A 20,287-nucleotide genomic window follows, 5' to 3' on the forward strand; every position below is an offset into this window, starting at 1 on the left:
ATGAAATTATATTTTAATATATCCAAGGATTGCTATTTAATAGATTCAAAATCGGGTAAAATATAGCATTTTAGTGGCATTAAGCAAAAATGCGTGGGATTTTTTTTTTTTTTTGTATTCTTGGCCCACCTCCCATCGGCCTGTGAGAATTTCTTAGAAAGGGAACCTGGCCCTGGGGTGAAAGTGCTTTCCCACCTCTTTTGTAAGCCCTGCAAGGTGTTTTTGAGCAATCCCCCCCACCAGTCCCCAAGAATGTGGCTCCCCCTTTGGGGAACTCCCAGCCAGAGCTGGTGGGCAGATAATCGTGCGAGTCCTATTCTTCTGAAACATCTGATGCAAATGAAACCCAGATGCCACAGAACCATTTCAGGAAGAGAGAAAAGCAGAGAAAGTGTTAGGCCTGACCCCCCAGGCTCCTGACATAGTGGAAATATCTATCAGCTTTCTCAGGGCATTCAGGATAGGCATGACTCCTCTAGGCCCCAGATCTCCATGACACGGCTAAACATTAGAATAATCAGCTGTCTCAGGGCATTCATGATAGGCTTAGCTCCCCTAAGCTCTAGCCCATTCAAAATGTCTAGCAGCTGTCTCAGAAAATTTCCCTCGGAAAATGGAAAGAGCTTACCTACGACGTAATGGGCAAAGATTGCTTAGAAGGTGTAAATTAAAAGATAAAACTTACTGCTAACCAAATCTGCTTCTGTATATTGCTTGCTTAACTGCTGCTATGTGATTTTGTAACTTCCCGTTGTTGCCATTGTTCTCATTCTTGTCAAAAACTGATTGTATTGTTCCCCATTTGCCGAAAGCTGACTGTGAAGGTATAAAAATCTCATTCCAACTCTGTTAGCTACCGCATTCTTACTAGAATGTTGGTCCCTGCAGGTAATAAACTCCTCTTTAAATTTACCAACTGGTCTCTGGTCTCATCTGCAAAACCGCGAGATACAACATTTGGAGGCCCCAGCGAGATCTTGAGACCAGCGGTCTGGCCTCCTTATCGACTCCGGGGACAGGCCCTGTAGGCGTTTCTTAGCCTTTTACCCCGGCTCGGTGGGACGTCTGACTAGCCAAAAGAGGAGTAATCGGTAAGTGCGCACGGCGGATTGTCTTTTTCTTTCTGCCATCTGTTTCTGTTTCTGTCTGGATAGCTGCAGATCTGTGTGTTGGAAAGAACGGCTTGGCTGGACAAGCCACTTTCCGGTCGAGGGCATGAGACGTCGGTCCCGGCCGCGGCGGTCAGTCTCTGTACTGGCCGATTCTGTTCTGGCTGTGCGTGTGTGTGTGTGTGCTTGCCGTCTGCCTTGTTTGTCTGACACTTGGAATTCTCAGTACATTCTACGGAGATAGAATAAGTTTTGCTTTGGTCCAAGCTGGTGGAGAAAAAAAAAAGGCTAGCTAATATGGTATTGGTGCACCAGGAAAGATCTACACGTGTGAGTATATGTTTGCACTGGGGTTTTGTGTAAAGTTTTATGTTGACTGTGAAAGTCTTGTGTTCATTGTTGCTGTCTGTGTTTTCTGTCTTTGTCTGTTTGTATTTTAAAGTGTTCCCCTTTCTGGGAGGTAAGCATAGCTCAGAGCGGGTTTTGGGGGTTCCTTAGGAAATAGAAACTCCCCCATGCAGCCGCACCAATCTTGTCCTCTTCAGGGCATGGTTGAAAGCAAGGGCGTGGATGGGTGTTCTTGCCCCTGAGATGAGAATGTGTGAACCTGGCTTTGTTTGAGATACAGATTCATGAGGTCATTGGTCTGAGCCCAAGCATGGCTGAGTCCGGCTGGGAAAGAGGTGATGATCAGGGAAATGTGTGTGCGAGATTTTTTCTTCCCCCATTCCTTCTATATGAGCCAGAACTGGGAAGTAAGGAAATATGTGGCCCTTGAATTGGGCTAACACAGGTCCTACCCAGTCTTCTGGACATCCTTAATAAGCTTATCCTGTGTGAAAGCCCTGTATGAAAGAGGGGTTGTATAGAAACATTTTTATGCAGGTCCTTTCCTTGTCAGAAACCGGGAACACTGTTTAATGTCTTGTTGCAAGTTTTTCTGCCTCTTCCATCTGCCTTACAGTCCTCCTAGGTAGGAAAAAAATTCCTTCTTGTTAAATTTAATAATGGCATTTGAAATTCCAGGAGGGGATGCTGATGGGCAGATGAAAGATAACAGAAAGGAGAGGCAGGAAGGAAGGGGGGTGCTTTTGATCTCCCTTGCCTTGATGAGAAAACAATTAGTGTGCAGTTGCTGATGAGCATGATGCACTTGGATGTTGTACCCCGCAGTTTTACAGATGAGACCAGAGACCGGATGGTAAAGTTAGAGAGGAGGTTTATTCCTGCGCAGGAACCACATTTGTGGGGGAATGCGGCCCCTAACAGAGTTGGAATGAGATTTTTATACCTTCACAGTCAGCTTTCGGCAAATGGGGAACAATACAATCAGTTTTTGACAAGAATGAGAACAATGGCGACAACGGGAAGTTACAAAATCACATAGCAGCAGTTAAGCAAGCGATATACAGTAGCAGTAAGTCTATCTTTTTAATTTACACCTTTTAGAAAAGCTTTGCCCATTACGCCTTTGGCAAGCTTTTTTCCATTTTCTGAGGGAATGCCCTGAGACAGCTGATAGACATCCTGATATGCTAGTCCTGTCATGCTAATCTATAGCCTGGAGAGTCATGCCTAACATTGGACAAGGAGATATTCCCATGGTGCATTGCAACGCCCTGATGTTTGACTCCCACATGGAGGAAGGTGACTGGGCCATCTCCGTCAGGGCTGGGTGGAGTGGGGACCGGTTTGCCTCTTACCAGTTCTTTTGGGGCTTCTCGCATGGGACCGTCAACCCAGTGATGTAGCAATCCATGTGGAAGCAAAGCTGCCCATCACAACCCTTTCCTCGTCCGTGCCTTCAAGGAGAACCTGATCATGCAGGATTGTTTTAAACAGACCAGAGAGGTGAGCTATGAGTGGTTCAGAAATGAAGATGAAGAGGATGATGGTGATGGTGATGGTTATATTCACAAGCTGCTTTTGCCGCCAAAGGGCTCAAGGGTTTTGTCAAGAGGAAGGATCTTAATGGCCTGTTCCAGACCAGCGTCCCCTCCCAGATACTAAGCTGTACACTGCAGCGAGCAATGTCAGATAAAGCTACAGTAGGGTAAGTTCAAATTTCTAAGAATCTGACCCACAGATTTCATTGAGGACTGGCTTTTCCCAAACTGCACAGATTCTGTAGACTTGTGTAAATTTTTGTAATTTTATGCAACTGTTGTCACAGAAGACTACAAAACATACCTTTTAAAATGACCAAAGTATATATTTTCCCCATAAGCTGAAGCATGAAAATACAAATTTTGGAGTACAATTAATGAGATGTAAAAGGGGGTTCTTTAAAAAGTAGTGGAGGAGCTGTATTTGTCGTAAAGCAATTGGAAAATTTGTTGGTGTGCAGAATAATAACTTCCTTTTCTCTGTACTTTCACAGAGTGCTGAGAAAGATAAATATTATCAGTCTCTTTGAAATTTGTGGGCTTGAATGCACTAGTTAGTTTAAAATCCCTTGGCAACTTTATTCTATTTTACTTTATTTTACATATACCTTCTTTTTTTGTGTTTTATGTTAAGATGATGATGATGATAGAAAATACATATTTTGGGGGGATTCTTGCATTCTTGCAAGTTGTGCAACTGTGAATGTGTGCAAACCGTAGAAAAGCACTTGCATGCAATCCGACTTGTGGGTGTGCCGATGGCCTGGCTGTCCTGCCGCCTTTTGCATCTCTGCAGTTTGGCCTTCGGGCGGGATGGGGTCCTGCAGCCTTGTCACGGGACACCGTCCTTTGCCCGTCTGCCAGAGAAAAGGCCATCACCTTCCCCCATGCAGGACTGCAGGTCTTTCCCCATCTAAGGACGCCCAGGATTGTGCCCTCCACCCATGGAATTCCTGGCCTTGCCTGCTTTCTGGCAATCTGCCCTGAGGGCCACATGCTGGGCTGGGTAGCACCAAGGGGCAGCGGGAGGCGTCAGGGGCTGCCCTTGCTTGCCTCTGGCCACAGAGACATGGAGAAGACGCTGGGCCAGGTGCGAGCAGCGGCAGAGCTGTGCGCTGCTCTGGCTGGGGGAAAGCCCCCCCGGCCAGAGTGCCAATGAGCACTGGGAGACCAGCTGGCCCCTTGCATTGCCTAGAGAAGGGGCAGCCCCAGGGGGCCTGCTTTCATCCTCCCCTGCTGGGATTAAGAAGAACTTTGAAGCAAAGCGCTGGGGCCTGCGTTTGCTCATTTTTCTCCCCTCCGCCCCGGAGCCCTTTTCCTCTGCTGCAGTTCCCTTTAGACTGATTTACGGCAGAGCAGGGCCTGTCTTCTTATTGGTCTCTGTAAACTGGGGGACTATTATTATTGGTTGATGAGAGGGGCAAAAATGCAGCAAAGAGTGATAAAATACGGCCCTCTTCAGCTTCCCTTCTGGCTGCCCACTGTTGGGAGCCGAGTACTGGTGTTGGGGACTCTTGGTCTGGCCCTGCCTGCTTGGCAGGACTCCGCGCTTTCACTTGCTGGCTGGCCGGCTTTGGGAGGTGCAGTTTTTTGACCTGCACAACTTGCTTCTTCACATGGCTTGTGTTGCTATTGCCAGGATTTCAGACCTGCAAAGAATGAATGTCTGGATTCAAAAAGGAGTGTCCAGTCAAGCATCCTGCTTATTTGCAGTGAACAGAAATTCCTAAATAATAACAGTTTAAGCCTGACTACAAAGAAACAAAGCATATACAGAATGCTTTTATGGAGTTGGTGTACTTATGCAAGGTAGGGAGGGGAAGGAAGCTCTGAAAGGGTTATATGCAAGAACAATATAGAAACACAAAAGGACAAACAATAACATGAAGAATTCATCAGGGCAACATTGGAAAAGCATCCCAAGGCATTGTGAGCTTGAGTGGATAAAAAGATAAAACAATCAGAAGTTACAGAATTTAACAGGTTTCAATGTTTGCTTTTTTACAGTCAGACGTAGGAGATTCCAGAAAGACAATGAGGGAGCTGGCAGAAGATTACATTTGCAAGAGAATCTATTCGCACATCCTGGAGCTCATTTCCTCTTCCCAAAGAAGGGACCTGGATGGGAAAAAACCCTGCAGCTTGTGGGAAGGAGGAGGCAGGAGGAGGGTGTGGTGAAGGGAAACAGGCAGTGCTTTCTATATTCCAAAATACTAAACTTACAACTTTTATTAGGACAACTCCAACACTATCTAATTTGTTCCTGAGAAATTAATAAATTTACATCAAAAGCTGTTGTGGGGAAAGTACCCCTCCTCCGTGTCACTGTTGACATTTTTATTTCTTGTGGCTGGCAAGCCTTGCTGCATGCTTGAGCAAGCTCTTTAATCCCAAAACAGGCAACTGGCAAAATGGATTCTGCATTAGTTGCTCAGTGTTGTTGTTGTTTTTTAGTTTGAATTGGTAAGTTTCTAGATCTCATTGGTTTGTGCATATAGCAGCAGTGGGTATCCCCTCCAGCTCCCTTCAGGACTGAACTAGATTGGCAGTTGCGCTCTCCTCTCAGGTTTGCTTCTCAGCAATTGGGTTTCAGAGGGAGACTGCCCTGAATTTGGAGGTTCTCTTGGTGTGACATCCTTATTAACCATTGATGGATCGCTCCATTTCCAACAAGGAGGAACCTGGAACCCAGGTGGTGGAGAACTTGTTTTTCAGTCCACATGTGCAAAGTTCAAACCTAGCCCTAACCCTAATCCAGACCTCTTTGGGGTGGGAGGTGGGGGGCTGAGAAAGACCTTCTCTGCTGAAATGCCAGGAAGCCATCACCCTTCAGATTAGATGGACACATCTGAATGTGCTTCCTAAATTCCAGTGTAAATTGGTCTTTTTTGGAACCATGAGGACTAGCATCTTACTTCATTTTAAGGGAAAGACTATAACTTACTGCTACAGCCCTTTTCTTGGGATACAGAAGGTCTGATCTCCAAAAACATCTCCAGGCATGACTGTGAAAAGACCCTTCTCTGTCTAAAACCTGGGGTGGGGGAGTGCTGCCCATCAATGGCGAACATTGAGGGAGTAGCTAGACCTGACTCAGTTGGCTGGAGGCCACTTCCCACATTCCTCTGAATCGGTTGGATCCTTTTTCTGAACCATCTCTGGCCACCAGCTCTGCGTCTTGGCTGGGGATATCTGTTCTCCGGGGCAGGGATTTGGAATCTTCCTCCTCCATTTCCAGGCGACGCTTGTGGAAAAGCCTTCTGATCACACAGCATTTCTGGACAGAGTCGAAAGGCCTCCTACTGCAGCAGGGACCTGCCGGCCTTTCTCCAGCCTTGGGAATGCGCTTGGGACCCACTCCGCGGGCGGCTCTGCTCTTCCCTGCGGCGCCCAGGGGGTCGGTAGCTGGGACAGGATGGTGTCCCAGGGCTGCTCCGGTGCCACCCAGCGGAGCTTTGACAAGCTCCATCAAAGCACATGGCCGACATGCTGCCCGTGCGCATGCGAGTTCCACATTGCAGAAGCCTCTGGGCTGTTTACAGTAGCAGATTTTATCACATAGCATAAAATCTTTTTGAAATGCAGACCTTTGAAAATCAAGATTAAGCACAATGAAGAACTGCCTGCAAAAATGCCTGGGAGGGAAAGCTCCCTGAGGCCGAAAGGATACATTTCAAAGATATATTTAGTTATACTGGACATGGCTCCTCTGTCCTGGACACCATCTTACACTATTCCTTTTTTCTTGTCCCATACACTTCTCTCTCACCCCTACCCACTGTTTCTCACCCCATACACTTTTTTCTTGTTCTTGTTTCTTCTTGCCACTCTGTACTTTTCCCTGTTATGCCTGACTCCCCAGGATCCTGACATAATAGAAATATCTGTCAGCTTTCTCAGGGCATTCAGGATAGGCATGACTCCTCTAGGCTCCAGATAGGCATGACACAGCCAAACATTAGAATAATCAAACTGTCTCAGGGTATGCATGATAGGCTTAGCTCTCCTAAGCTCTAGCCCATTCAAATGTCTAGTAACTGCCTCAGAGAATTCCACTCGGAAAGTGGAAAGAGCTTACCTACAGCATAATGGACAAAGATTGCTTAGAAGGTGTAAATTAAAAGATAAAACTTACTGCTAACCAAATCTGCTTTTGTATATCGCTTGCTTAACTGCTGCTATGTGATTTTGTAACTTCCCGTTGTCGCCATTGTTCTGATTTTTGTCAAAAACTGATTGTATTGTTTCCCATTTACCGAAAGCTCACTGTGAAGCTATAAAAACCTCATTCCAACTCTGTTCAGGGCCACATTCCTCTATGAATGTGGTCCCTGCCGCAGGAATAAACCTCCTCTTTATTTTACCATCCGGTCTCTGGTCTCATCTGTAACACCGCGGGTTACAACATTCCCCATCCCTATTCATGCTTTCCTGCCCTATATACTTTTCCCCATCCCTATTCATGCTTTCCTGCCCTATATACTTTTCCCCATCCCTATTCATGCTTTCCTGCCCTATATACTTTTCCCATCCCTATTCATGCTTTCCTGCCCTATATACTTTTCCCATCCCTATTCATGCTTTCCTGCCCTATATACTTTTCCCATCCCCATTCATGCTTTCCTGCCCTATATACTTTTCCCATCCCTATACTCTTTTTTTCTGGCTGTATACATTCTTTCCTCTGCCTCTATACACTTTCCTACATCCCTCATCACTTTTTTCTCACCCTGTACACTTTCTCCCTGCCCCTGCACACTGCCTCCGCCAATCCCACTGGCTCTCCCATTTCAGGATCCATGTTTGATCAGCCTCACTGGCATTTTCCAAGTTGCGATCGGCCGCTGCCGTGCAAAGCCATGGTGCACTGGGGGGGCAGCATGCAGTGGTGTTTGGGCCTGAGGAAGGGACTGCCTTAGACAGCTCTACGCAGTGTCGGTTAGAAGCCACATTATGTATGGCTGTGTATGTGCATCCCTGCAGGGCTTGCTGTCTTTTGAACGGTATTTTATTCTTCAACCTTCCTGTAATCTGCCAAGCAGACCCTTTTTATTGGGTCAATTAAAATAAAATCAAGAATCATTCTGCCACGTGGGTCCTGCCACAAAGCTAGCCATGCCTTTTTTCCAATAATATTTGCGTGATCCAAGCATGGATTTGTTGTTGCTGTTCCTGTGTGTGTGTGTGCTTATGGGGGAAAGACATCTAAACACTCCCATCATTATATTTCACCCCAAAATAAAAGCTTTGGAAATATTTGGCTCTACTAATTGAAGTTTCCTTTTGTTCCAGATCTTTTCCTTACACTGAGATCAGACTCAGGTCAGTGCACAGCATGAATCCTGTTTCATCTAAGTCAGGATCACCCAACATGCTCAGTTTACAGAACAGGAACATTCGGAGACAAACATATGAAGAGTCCAACAGAGAACAAGCATAGGTACTCCACATAAAAGATGGAGGCTCTGATGGGGAGGGGCAGATGGAATGGCATCACCTGGAAGGGGCTTGACTACTGGCTGGCCAGCCAGCCAGCTGGATGCCCAAACAGGCACAACACTGCTTCAGTCCCTGTGTGTTTACTATGCACTTTGCAAAGAGACTTCCCCTCACATAAACGCAGCAGTTTCATGACCATGATTGCATGTCCCCGGAAGCTGCGGGAACGCACTGGATTCCAGTCTCACCACCCTTGGAGCTGAGCCAGACCAAGAAATGGCCAGGGATGCCAGGGAGGGCCCCACGTGGAGTACAAATCAGCATTCCTCACTGGCAACTGGAAAAAGCCATAACAGAAGGGATAAGGTTTTCCTGCTGCTTCTGAGGTGGAAAGTTCGAAGGTGTTAGGGGCTGGGGGACAAATCATTGGAGGGGCAAGAACACAAGCTGGGCAGGAAGATGTACTTTGGATTGCAACCAACAGTTTTCCCATCAGCCCAATGTGGGGAATCCGGAACCCTTTCTTTGTGGGAAGCTTGTCTGTGGTTGAAGCACCTGGAGGATTAGATTCATCAGGTCAGGAGGGAGTTCAAAGCAAGAGTGCCCAAAGATCTAAGACCCATGTGGCCCAGCTGGGCCCCAAGGTGGAAGATCTGCTAATTATGGCATCGCCAAAAGGTGGCTGACCCAGCAGCCTCTTCAGGAGAGCTGGTGAAGCACCTGGATTCCTTCTCTTGGCCCATCAGCCACTGGAATTCTAGGCAGTTCCATGGATCCCCACTGATCAATGAGCCTAGCAATGTCCATTTCCACCAGAAGAAGGTCCTTCATAAGGCTAAAGGTAAAGGTAAAGGTTTCCCCTGGATGTTAAGTCCAGTCATGCCTGACTCTCGGGGGCGGTGCTCACCTCCGTTTCCTGGCCGAGGGAGCCAGCGTTTGTCCGTAGGCGGTCTCCGTGGTCGTGTGGCCGCATGACTGAACACCGAGGTGCACGGAACGCTGTTACCTGCCCACCGACGTGGCACCTTTTCATCTACCTGCATTTGCATGCTTTCAAACTGCAAGGTTGGCAGGAGCTGGGACGGAGCAACTGGGACTCACTCCGTTGTGCAGATTCAAACTGGTAACCTTTCAATCAACCAGCACAGCAGTTTAAACCACTGCGCCTGCATCCCCTTATAAATCCCCTTCATAAGGCTAGCAGGTCTTAATTTCAGACCAGGCCACCCTAAATGGGGAACAAAATGTTATTGCTAGGACTTCTTTTAAAAATCTGGAATTTTACTCAGATTTGGTTGTAGAAAAATGAAGCACTGACCCACTGTTAATTTCTCCCATAGGCTAATGTGTGGAAATATTCATTTTGGGAATCTTTTGCATATTTTGGAGGGACTTGGGCATTGCAGGAGTGCAAATTTTTGTGAATGCAAATTTGTGCAAATGTGATTGTGCAATATCCAATTCCATCCAAAATATGCAAAAGATTCCCAAAATGAATATTTCCACACGTGGATAATGAGCCATGAAGTGCTGAGAAGGAATTTTACAGAGTCTGCAGATCCTGAAGTGCCCATGCAATCTGTCCATTTGATACATCATGAGCTGCAGTGCTCAGATTCATATTTCATTTATGGGGTTGCTGAAGGACGGCCTTAAAGGGGGGGTTGGCAAATTCCTGGAGGGGGAGGGGGAAGGTTGAGAGGAGGTGGCGAACCGGGTGGCAGGGCAATGCTCATCCGCCCCCACCCTGCAGATCTTTGCAGGATCCACTGGTCCTGAAGCGGTCAAGACGGTTCCACCCACATAGAAGAGCTCTGGAGTGAGCTGGTACTTGGCATAGCAAAAGGGTCCAGCTCTGATCTGAAATGAATGGAAACAGGACCCTTGTATGCCTGCACCGCTGGTGGGAGCAGCCTGCAATTCAGCTCGTGTGTGTTGTCTTCCTGCAGTAATTGTGGTTTCCCGGGACTGGTGTTTGAGCTTTTACTGGGTTTGAATCATCCTGCTCGTTATCTTCTGGGCTGCCTCCACTCTTGGCTCTGAGGGTAATTTTGGAGGAGCTTGCTGGAAAAGACAAAAACAGACTATTCTCGTGCATGTTAAATTCTGCCATGGACCAGCCTGCCCAATTTTCCATGCTAATAAAACATGACACCCAGTGTGATAATTGGTTAGTGCACCTTTTACTGGATGCCACGTCCTCCTCAAGCAGAGCAGGTTTTGGTTTACTGGCTCTGAGGGCAAAATAGATTAAAACCAAAAACCGTCAACAGGAGGGTTTTTTAAGCTTTGTTCACATCAACTGAAAACATATTTACTATTGATCATGTTTCTATATGTGCTATATCTGATCACATTTCTGAATGGGGAACAATAAAAATTAAGAGTGGAGGGAGGGGGAGAAACCTACAGAATTAAAATATTTAAAGTTAGCTGAAAACAGATTTCCAAGAGCTTCTTCTCTATCGTCCACTTGCTGGTTTTGCACAAAAGTGTTCATAGTGCATTCACAAATATTCATGGTTACACAATTTCGTACTCCTGGCACATGCAAATCTCTCCTCACCCAAAGCACTCAGAGATTCCCAAGATGCATATTTGCATGTTTTAGCCCATGAGGGAAAATGCACATAAAAATAACATTTCAATGAAAATGACATGCAAATGTTATTTATTTAAGAAAAATTCCCTGGTGGAAAAATGAATACTTTAGGTTAAATTTTGTGCACAAATTCATGTGCACAGAAGTGTGTACAAATTTTCATGTCAAACTATTGTTTTGTTTTTATTTACATTTCCACATCCCGTATAAAACCACCAAAGACTGGAAAAATCCACAAAGTTCATGTTTAATATAAGGTTGGGAAAATGAGAAACAGAGCACAAATGTGTGAGTACATTCTTTTCTAGTGTTTGGGTGCTGATATACCTTGTTTACAGCAGACTAAAGTTGGATGAGCTCTTTGTGTTGGTTCATTTTCTTTTTAAAGGTGTCTTTCTGATAAGTGTCTTAGAATGATCTGATATTAAGAATTGATTGGGTCATTGATATAGATTCACACCTGTGCATTCATCTACCTTGAGCTCCAAAATGGTGATAGGTCAGGAAGGTAAATTATGCAGCTTGGAAAGGCAGGTATGCCTGACCACCCCTTGAGATCTGCGGGAGAGTCCCTTCTCGGGGAACCCTCCATGAAAGAAATTAGGAGAGTAAGTACTCGGAGGAGGGCTTTCTCTGCGGTGGCGCCCAACCTATGGAATTCACTCCCCAAAGAGGTCCGCCTGGCACCGTCGTTACTGGTTTTTCGGCGCCAGGTAAAGACCTTTTTATTTAAACATCATTTTAATTGTTAAAACATATGATCTGGCCAGGGCAACTTCCTCTTCCTTCTCTTTCCTCCTCCTATATTCTTTATTTACTTATTTTATACTGTTAATTTTAATTTTATATTATTGTATCTCAGTGTATTTTTTGTATTTTTGTATTTAGTGGTAATTTATTATGTTCTATTGTATTTCAATGTATCTTATTGTGTTGTAAGCCAGCCTGAGGCTTCGGCAAGGGGTGGCATAGAAATGTTATAATAATAATAATAATAATAATAATAATAATAATAATAATAATGCTAAGCACAAAATGAGCGTTTTCATGCTGCTTTCCTGCCGCTTTGTTCATTCGTCCACAGCCTGGATTTAGGTTCCAAACTGTGGGGTCTTCAGGGACAATCCATGGTTCACTTGGAGAGAACAGACTGTTGTCATGCAAGTCGATTTATGAGAAAAGGTTCGAATTGCCATGAACGAGCATTTTCAGGGCCGGCGCTGGATGCTGTGGGTGCGGGAGCAGCACGGAGAAGAAACCTCAGAATATTTTGCAGTCTGAGAGCTCGTTAGAGGTCCCTCCTGAAACTGGACATGCAGGAGGACAACGGAAATGCCTTCTGCCTGCGGGAGACTTTTCAGTCCCCCATCCCCCCACCTTCCTTTTTTAGGCTGCCTTTTATGGGAGAGAAACAGTTAATTCTTTTGGGGCGAGTGGGGAGGAACAGCCTCTTCTGTGTCTCTCTTCCTTAGCAGAGGTGAGGATGGGGTTGTCTGTACTTCTGGCCTATGTGCTGCCAGTGCTGCAGCCACAGTGTGAGAGCTCCTGCCCCTTGGGCCTGTCCACTCCGATACACACTTGCACACACACTAGCCTGGGAGGAGGGGTTTCTCGGGAGCCCAGGGACAGTGCCAGGCCATGGGTAAGGTGCCCCGCGTGGCGCTTGGAACAAAACATGCCCTGGCTTCCTCTCTCAGCGAGCCTTCCCTCACCTCCGTCTCTGTCTGCCGGGAAGCCCCCGCTCCTCCTCAGCGGGCCAGTTGGCTGCAGCATCTCCTGCCCCCGTTGCCCAGTCCAGAGCGAGAGGCAGTGGAACACCAGTGCTGCAGTGGGAAAGAGGAGCAGCCGGTCCGAGGACGCTCACCAAAAGGATCCTGCCAGACGGTGAGCCCTGCTGGGGGGCCAGGGTGGAAGCTGCGTCTGCTGAGTCTGCGGGGCAAGTCCAGGACAAACGGAACTTAAATTTTCATAAGCAGCAAAGACGAGTTAAGGAATGCACTGCCTAACTTTCAAGCCCCTTTTCTCCATCCTATTAAGGATGCTTAATTGTAGATCTCAGCTCCTTTTTGATGGCCAAGTGTTTGGAGGAGACAAGAACTAGCTACCTGGGCATGCAATGCGCAATCTTTTCTGCCAACAAGGACCAGGACTTGATTGTGGCCCTGTGATTGATGGAGTGCCTTTTGAAATATAAATAAATACATACATAAATGATCCAAACCTGAGTTTAAGCACACTCCCACCTTTGATGTCTTGATCTTCCCTCTGTCCTGCAGTATTTGATTTTCGCAATGACCCAGAAGTGAAGAAATGAAGACATCTGGCTGGGAGGCCAAGTGAGGATCCAGCAGCCCCCTGTAAATTATGGAGACATAGCGAAAGAATGAAGCAGCTTTTCCATTGCAAAGTTTTATACACTCGCTCCAGCCTCAGCTGGAAACAGAGTAGCTCTTCTCTCTTCCATTGCAATATTTTATGTATGAATGGGAAGGTGGGCGACCTTTCAGGAACGCCGCATTGGTCTTTCAAGGGTGTTCCTGCTTATCAGGTCACACACTGCCAGTGGGTTTTTACTTTTCTTTATTCTGCTTGATTCTTCTCTTCTTTTTCTTTTGAATATTGCACAGTTTTAAGTTTTATTTTGTGAACCACCCAGAGAAATTCTTACTTTTCTATCCTGCTTGGCCAGGACAGAAATGTAAGGAACAAACCAGAGCGATCAGACATTCCAAGGGAAGGGCATTATTATTATTGCTGGAATGAACCTTTTCGGAATCTGTCCCTCCAGCATCCGCAGGCTTCCTTTTGCACTTGCCCGGTCCTGCAAAGCAGACGGTGTCAAGAGGAAGTCCGTGGCAGCACAACTGGCAACCCTCCACGCCCGGAGTGGCTGCAGGACGCGGAAGAGGGGGCCATGAGTGGGCGCACCAGCTGCTGGTCCCGGGGGCCAAACTCCTTCACTACTTGCTACTGCCGGTGGCCGTGGCAGGAGCAGAAGAACGGTGCTACTTGCATGGCTCATGGAGCTTGGTTCCTGGGCGCACCTGCCAGGGGCCTGGGACTCGGGGCTGCTGCAAAGTGGAGCGGCATCTGGGAAACCGGGACCAGGGAACTGACGGATTTTGCACACAAAGCAGACTCTGCATACATCCCTGACTGTTTATTGTTATTATGTGGGGCTTTGAAAACCAGCTGTGCTGGAAGGGAGTGGCCCCTGATGGCTGGGGTTGCTGGGAGTTGTAGTCCCATGCCATCTGCAGAGAAGCAGGCTGGGAAGGAGAAGTCCTGGCAGAGCAACCTCGTGGAGGTCTTGGGAGTGGGCTGTCAGGGCTGGGACACGTGGACTGGCTTTTGCACTCCCCACTCTGTGACCAACTTAATTCTCACAGCACCCCATTCTATACCCGGGCAAAGAGGGAGCTGAGGGACACGCAGAAGGCCCTGGCTCGGCCCTTTGGCTTCTGCAGGAGGGGTTGCAATGAAAGAGCCCTGCTTGAAACCCAGGAGCCTTTGCTGCTCTCCCTATTGCCTGGGCTTGGGGAACTGGGCAGCCCCCGAATGTTGCTGGGCTGCAATTCTGCTCAGCTTGAGGGGCAGTAAGAACTGTAGGACCACACATTCCCTCCCTCTGGTAAAAGACAACCCTGATTAAGTGTGGGCCAGGGTCTGATCCCCCATTTTGTGTTCAGAACCATGAGGACGAGAAGCTTGCTTTGATTTTTAGGGCAAGGGCCACAGCTCAGGGCAGGACTGTCGCTTCGCACACAGAAGTTTCCAGTTTGATCTGCAGCATTTCCAGTGGGGGCTGGAGAAGAATCTTAGCAGCCTGAAATTCTGAAGAGTTATTGCTGCCAGTCAGTGCTGGCAAAATCAGACAATGACAACTCAACTGGACAACTCAATATGTGGCCGCTTCCAAGTTCCTAACCTTTTCCCTGCTCTTCTGGCCTATTCTCCCCAGTCCTCCAGTGTCTTGAGGAGGTAAACCCTCAAGTGGGTTGCCGGTGGGACTAGCAAGAGTATTTCGCCTGGCTTGCTAACTCTCTGGGTGCACTGATGGATTGATTTTTTATTTCTTTACTGTGGAAGCAATTGCCCTCCTTGCACCAGAGGCGATAGGTTCAGCAGCGGACATGCATTTTGTGTGAGAACTGCAGGGCATATAAGAACACCAGAACACCGGGGTGGGGCGGGGCGGGGCGGGGCGGGGAGGTCCATCCAGTCCCACATCCTAGATCTCGCCTGCCCACAGAAAAACCAAAAGCAGGAGAGGTGTGCAAGGGCACCCTCCTGCCCATGTTCCCCAGCCACGGGGGTACCTAGCCATGCTGCTGCTGAACTGGCTAGAGGCAGAACCTGGCCATAAGCACTAGCAGCCCCTGAGTGCTTCCTGTCTCAGGCCCCCCCGTGCTCTGCCAGCCCTGATGCAGCATCATTTTGGGGCATTGTGTCGGCACCCACCTTAACCCTGTCAATGACCCAAGTGTCCTTTAATGATGCTGCGTCGTTATCCCAGTGTGGCATTAATAGGGGAACCAGATGGTTCAGAGGATCTATAACATTTCTGAAATGCCATTAACTGCTGATTAAGTGCAAGCACCATTTTCTAGCCAGCCTTTCCCCACACACCCGTCCACCTGGAGACCCCCATGAAATCCACGGCCCTTCCCTCCAGATTGAGAGTTCCTGTAAACAGCTCCCCCTTTGAGCTCCCTACCATGGAGCAAGGAGTATCCCCCTCCCATGGCATGGGAACATCAGGCTGTGTGGGAAACCCCACCAGACAGCAAGAAACCCCAGAGGAAAAAAGGAGGCGCTGAATGCCCGCCCCCGCCCCCAGCCCAGCCCGTTGAGCATGCCCGGCAGCTGTTTTGTGACGCAGCACCACTGGCGCCGGGGGGCTGGGGCTGTTTCCCTGGTGGGGGAACTGGAAACGACGGGGGATGAGCCCTAACACGAGTGGGGCCTGCTGGGCGATACGTCATCCCGACCGCATCTTTCACGGCAGAATCCTCAGGGGACATTTCCCTGCAGCCGTGAGCAATGTCACAGATGTGAGGCCTCCATTGCCATTATTAATTACATTGTCAAGTAGATTTAGTGCCAGTCGAAGGGCCACCTGCTCCAGAAACACTCGGGAAGAGGGATGGTCCTTGCAGCAGCTCACCGTGGTGGCCACCAGGCTGACCTGACCATAACTCCCATTTCAGCTTCAAAACTCGAGCGACAAGGAAGCAGGCTCATTTCCGCTCAGCCTTTGGCCCCCTTCTACTGTGACAAACCATAGAAGAGGCTAGAGAAGTTTGAAAAATTCATTTTGATTGGCACTGGGGCATGGAAAAAAGATCCCCAGACAAAAACACTGTGCCATAAATAACAGAATCCCTTCCAAGCGCTGGGAAGGGATGCTGCCAGGTTGAAGAAAAGAGAAAGGCGAGGTGTTTTCATGTCCTCTGATGAGGCAGCGAAGCTCATGTGATCCACAGACTGTGGGCTCTGCGTGCCTGGAATCCAGTGCTGGGTCCTCTTACGGAGGAAATCTGTTCACACTGGCCTTCCAGGCAGGAAGTGAGCCCAAAGGCTCTGGATCTGTGGCAGAGCCAACTGCAAAACCTGGGCATGTCAGATGTCAACATGGTTGGGCACCTTCTAGAGACCCTCCTCTTTTGGGGTCACTTCTCAGCTTTGGCAGTGTGGCCCGTTTTTTGCCTGCTCTTCTCCCCCAGCAACCATGGAGGTCAGGAGGTGAACAGGACGTGTGATGGAGCCCTTGCTCCTTGGCCCTCTGCTGACCAAGCGAGCAAGCAGTAGCCACAACGAGGAAGAGGAGGAGGAGGAAGAGCAGCTGGTGACCCTCGTGGTGAGAAGGTGCACTTGCTGAGCAAAGGGACCTGTGGAGAGCATCTTTGCAAGAGCGTTCCAAATGTTGGAGCCAGTGCTGATGTTAGAGTCATGGATGATGTTCTCAAAGTGTTCACACAGAGGAATGGTGTGCATAAATCCTTGGGTATTTGAGAAAACAATGCACAAAAATGCATTCTGTTGGTGGCAAGGGCTTGCTAGAACACAGATGACGGGCAACGTTGCACACTGAAATGCGTGTATTGGGAGAAACACTCATGGAAATGCCCCCGAAGCCCAGCTGCGTCTCACACCCTGCGCGGGAGGGACAGTCCGTGGCCTTTGAGATCACTGGGCCCATCGTTGCATTGCTGAATGGTCCAGAAGGTTTGCCTCATGTCCGCTGGCATTTGGCTTCCCAGAACTTGATTCCAGGCCTCCTCCCTCTGAAATCTTCTCTTATCTAGGCTAAACATGGCCAGTTCTTCAGTCTTTCCTCAACAGGGCCTTGTTTCCAGACCGTGGATCATCTTTGTTGCCCCCCTCTGAACCTTTTCCAGTTGATCTGCATCTTGGATCTTTAAAAGGGGACGGGACAAATGCATGGAGGAGAAGGCATCTAGCAAAGGCTACTATTGCTGATGGCTGCGTGCTTCCTCCAGGACAGGCAGCCATGCACCCAAAGTATGCCAACTGCTGGGGAACATGGGCATGAGGGGAGTGGTGCACTTGCATCTGACTTTTGGGCATCTCTGGTTGAGCTACTGTGGGAAAAGAATGCTGGGCTGGATAGACAGCGGGGCCATTTCACTCTCAGGTGCTTCCAGCATTTTTAAGGGTTGGATTCAAGTCTCAGAGATAGGTAGATTGATGATAGATGGATAAATAGAGCCAATCTTTTTGCCAGCTACCTGGGCTGGTGCCAGAAAGTTGTTTCAGGAGCACAAAAATGGAAAAAAGAAAACAGGGAACAGGAATGGGCAAAACTGAGGAAAGCTCATTGGACCATACTCAAAGAGTGTTGGAATGGCCAACAAAGGGTTTTTTGGGTCTTCCAAACACAGTCTGACCCTTTCCCAGGTAGAGTGAAGTTGCTGAGGTGGTTATTAAAAACATTACATGTGCACAAAGGGAAAAAAATCCCCTCCCTTCGAACTTCTTTTTAACTCCTCTGCCAATGCTTGTAGGCTGAATCAGAAATTAATCTGTGGGATACAACAAAATGCAGCGATCTGCTGGCAAACGGCTGCTCTTGGATCACAGCCTGACGCAATGGATTTGAGAGGGAAGAGAGAATCCAAGGGGGTGTCTTGCAAAAATTGCCGTCTGTTTGGTGGGACAGCCCTGAGAAACAGGCTGTAAAGCTGCAGATTCTAAGTCTGTAATTATATCCAGATTTGTGTGTATGTGTGGGGCGGGGGGGGGGGGTTTGTAATGTTTTTTGCTTTTTTTTTTGGTCCCGGGGGGGGGGGGGGGGGGGGGGGGGGGGGGGGATTGTCATGTGTTTTGCATTATTTATTGGTCCCCTGTGGTGATGGGGAATGGGAGCGGGAGGAAATAGGGGTCCATCGCTCTGGACTCGAGGCAGTGGTCCCTGGGGGTATATTACCAGTTTTGTTCCCAAATTTTTTAACATCCCCCTTCCCTCCCCACTCCCTCCAGTTGAGGGTATTTTGTTTCCAGCTTGCAAGGAAGAAGCAATTAAATGGAGCCCCTTCCTTAAAGTGGACGGCAACCCTCTAGATTTACGAGCTGGAGAGCTGACGCGGGGGAGAGAGCTTTCTGCCAGGAGCGTGATGTTTATTAACACCCCCTTCTCGGGTCGGCCGCCCCACAAAATCCTGAGTAACTGGAGAGATTGTGTATAAATTCACAGTATGCAGCTTGTAATGCGATGCTTTGAGGCGAGCCTCTCACGTCTTCACATGGGCGCGAAGAGCAGCGGATGCAGCGTGTCAGATGGGAGTTTTCTGGGGCTCCACCTCATCTTCCCAGGCCTCATGGGGGTACGAGGTGGGGGAAATAAATGGGGGTCAGTTTCTGCCACGTTTCCTGGCCCTGGACAATCATTGGATTTTGCCATGGGAGGCCCCTGGAGCCCCCTTTGGTGCCATCAGTGGCCCAGGGCTGTGCCCAAGTGTCATTTTGTTGCCAGGCCTATGGAGCATCTGATGAGGGTTGTGTGAGAAATGTGATTCAGGACAATTTTGGTGAGAATTTTGCCCAGTTTGAATCTTCTGGATGAAGTCCATATATTTCCTAGCTGGCCATGTGATCTGCAGACTGCCCCCCTCCCAAATTGCACACCACAGCACGCGTGCACCTGGCAGAATCCTCAGCAGTGCCCTGCAGCCCGCGAGAAAAGAATGCGTGTGCTGCACACAAAGGAGGGAGGCGTGTGCAAGAACACAAACCCCAAGCTCACACGTCGACAGGGACCTGAGCTGCAGCAAGGTCTGCGATAGAATCTGGGGAACTTGGGGCAAGCTCAGATTTTGCAGGCTTGCACCTTGCTGGAGACAACCAAGCTCTCCGGCACCTGAAATCTGTGTTGATGGAGAACTGCTAGCACTGTGTGGTTGGCTGGCTGGCTGTGGGAGGGAACTGGCTGCCTTTTCCAGAGGCTTGGAGTAGATCGGAGCAGGGATCCTCAGCCACAGCTCCTGGCAGTTGGCGGCAAACTGGGAGTGGAGGAAGTCGTCCATCTCCTGGACACTGCCATTCCTTTCCTGCGTCAATTTCCAGGGGTGCATCCTTCAATCAGTCCCTCCTATTTCTGCAATAATATGCAATTTTAATAAAAACTGCACAGACATGCACACAACATTTAAATAATTATTTAAACAAAAAACGTGGCCCTTTGCATGTGTTCCTTCCAAATGCTATGGTTCTGCACACTTTTCTCCTGTACACACACAGAACCTTCCGCTGTGGGTTATGAGTGTTCTGTTATGCTCAAGGCAGAGTGTGGACTGCTGTTGAGACACTGGTTAGTAACATGTGAGGTATCCAGTTTGGGATGGTAAACCGTCAGCTTGGCTGCCCCTATTCTTCCCCACTGTCTGTCAGCCCCAAGCCCAGCTTGAGTGAGTGTCTGCAAGGGCGACTTGGAGCAAAGCATTACGTCCTTTGCACAAGGAAGCCACGAGCATTCCCGAGAGTTCATGCACTGGATCTTGGTTTGGCCTGCTTCCTAGCTAGGACAGAGCATGGGAAAGAAAACTGGTGAGCAGGAGACAGCTGAATTGTGGCCTGATCTTTGCTTCCTTAACAGGGGCTATTGTGTTCTCTAAGATAGTAAGTCACGGTGAATGAGCCAAATCAAGTACCCAACAATGACCATGGGTTGTTAGCGAAGCCGGATATGACAAATGCAGCAACTCATGTTTCACATCAAAACTTGTGGTTCC

General features: G+C 48.3%; 1 protein-coding gene across 1 annotated transcript in view; it reads right to left on the reverse strand.

The window, feature by feature from the left end:
• Positions 1–19,630, reverse strand: part of LOC123017603 (3-galactosyl-N-acetylglucosaminide 4-alpha-L-fucosyltransferase FUT3-like) — a 40,126-nt gene extending 20,496 nt beyond the window's left edge. Inside the window, exons 1-2 of the mRNA XM_044419062.1 lie at positions 19,417–19,630; positions 12,749–12,859 (exon numbers count right to left, since the gene is read on the reverse strand). Of these exons, the coding sequence (XP_044274997.1) occupies positions 12,749–12,859; positions 19,417–19,630 (325 nt within the window). The remainder of the gene's footprint in view (positions 1–12,748; positions 12,860–19,416) is intronic.
• Between the last annotated feature and the right edge of the window lie 657 nt (positions 19,631–20,287).

The sequence above is a fragment of the Varanus komodoensis genome, unplaced genomic scaffold (genome assembly GCF_004798865.1).
Source record: "Varanus komodoensis strain SLA01 unplaced genomic scaffold, ASM479886v1 scaffold99, whole genome shotgun sequence".
NCBI lineage: Eukaryota > Metazoa > Chordata > Lepidosauria > Squamata > Varanidae > Varanus > Varanus komodoensis.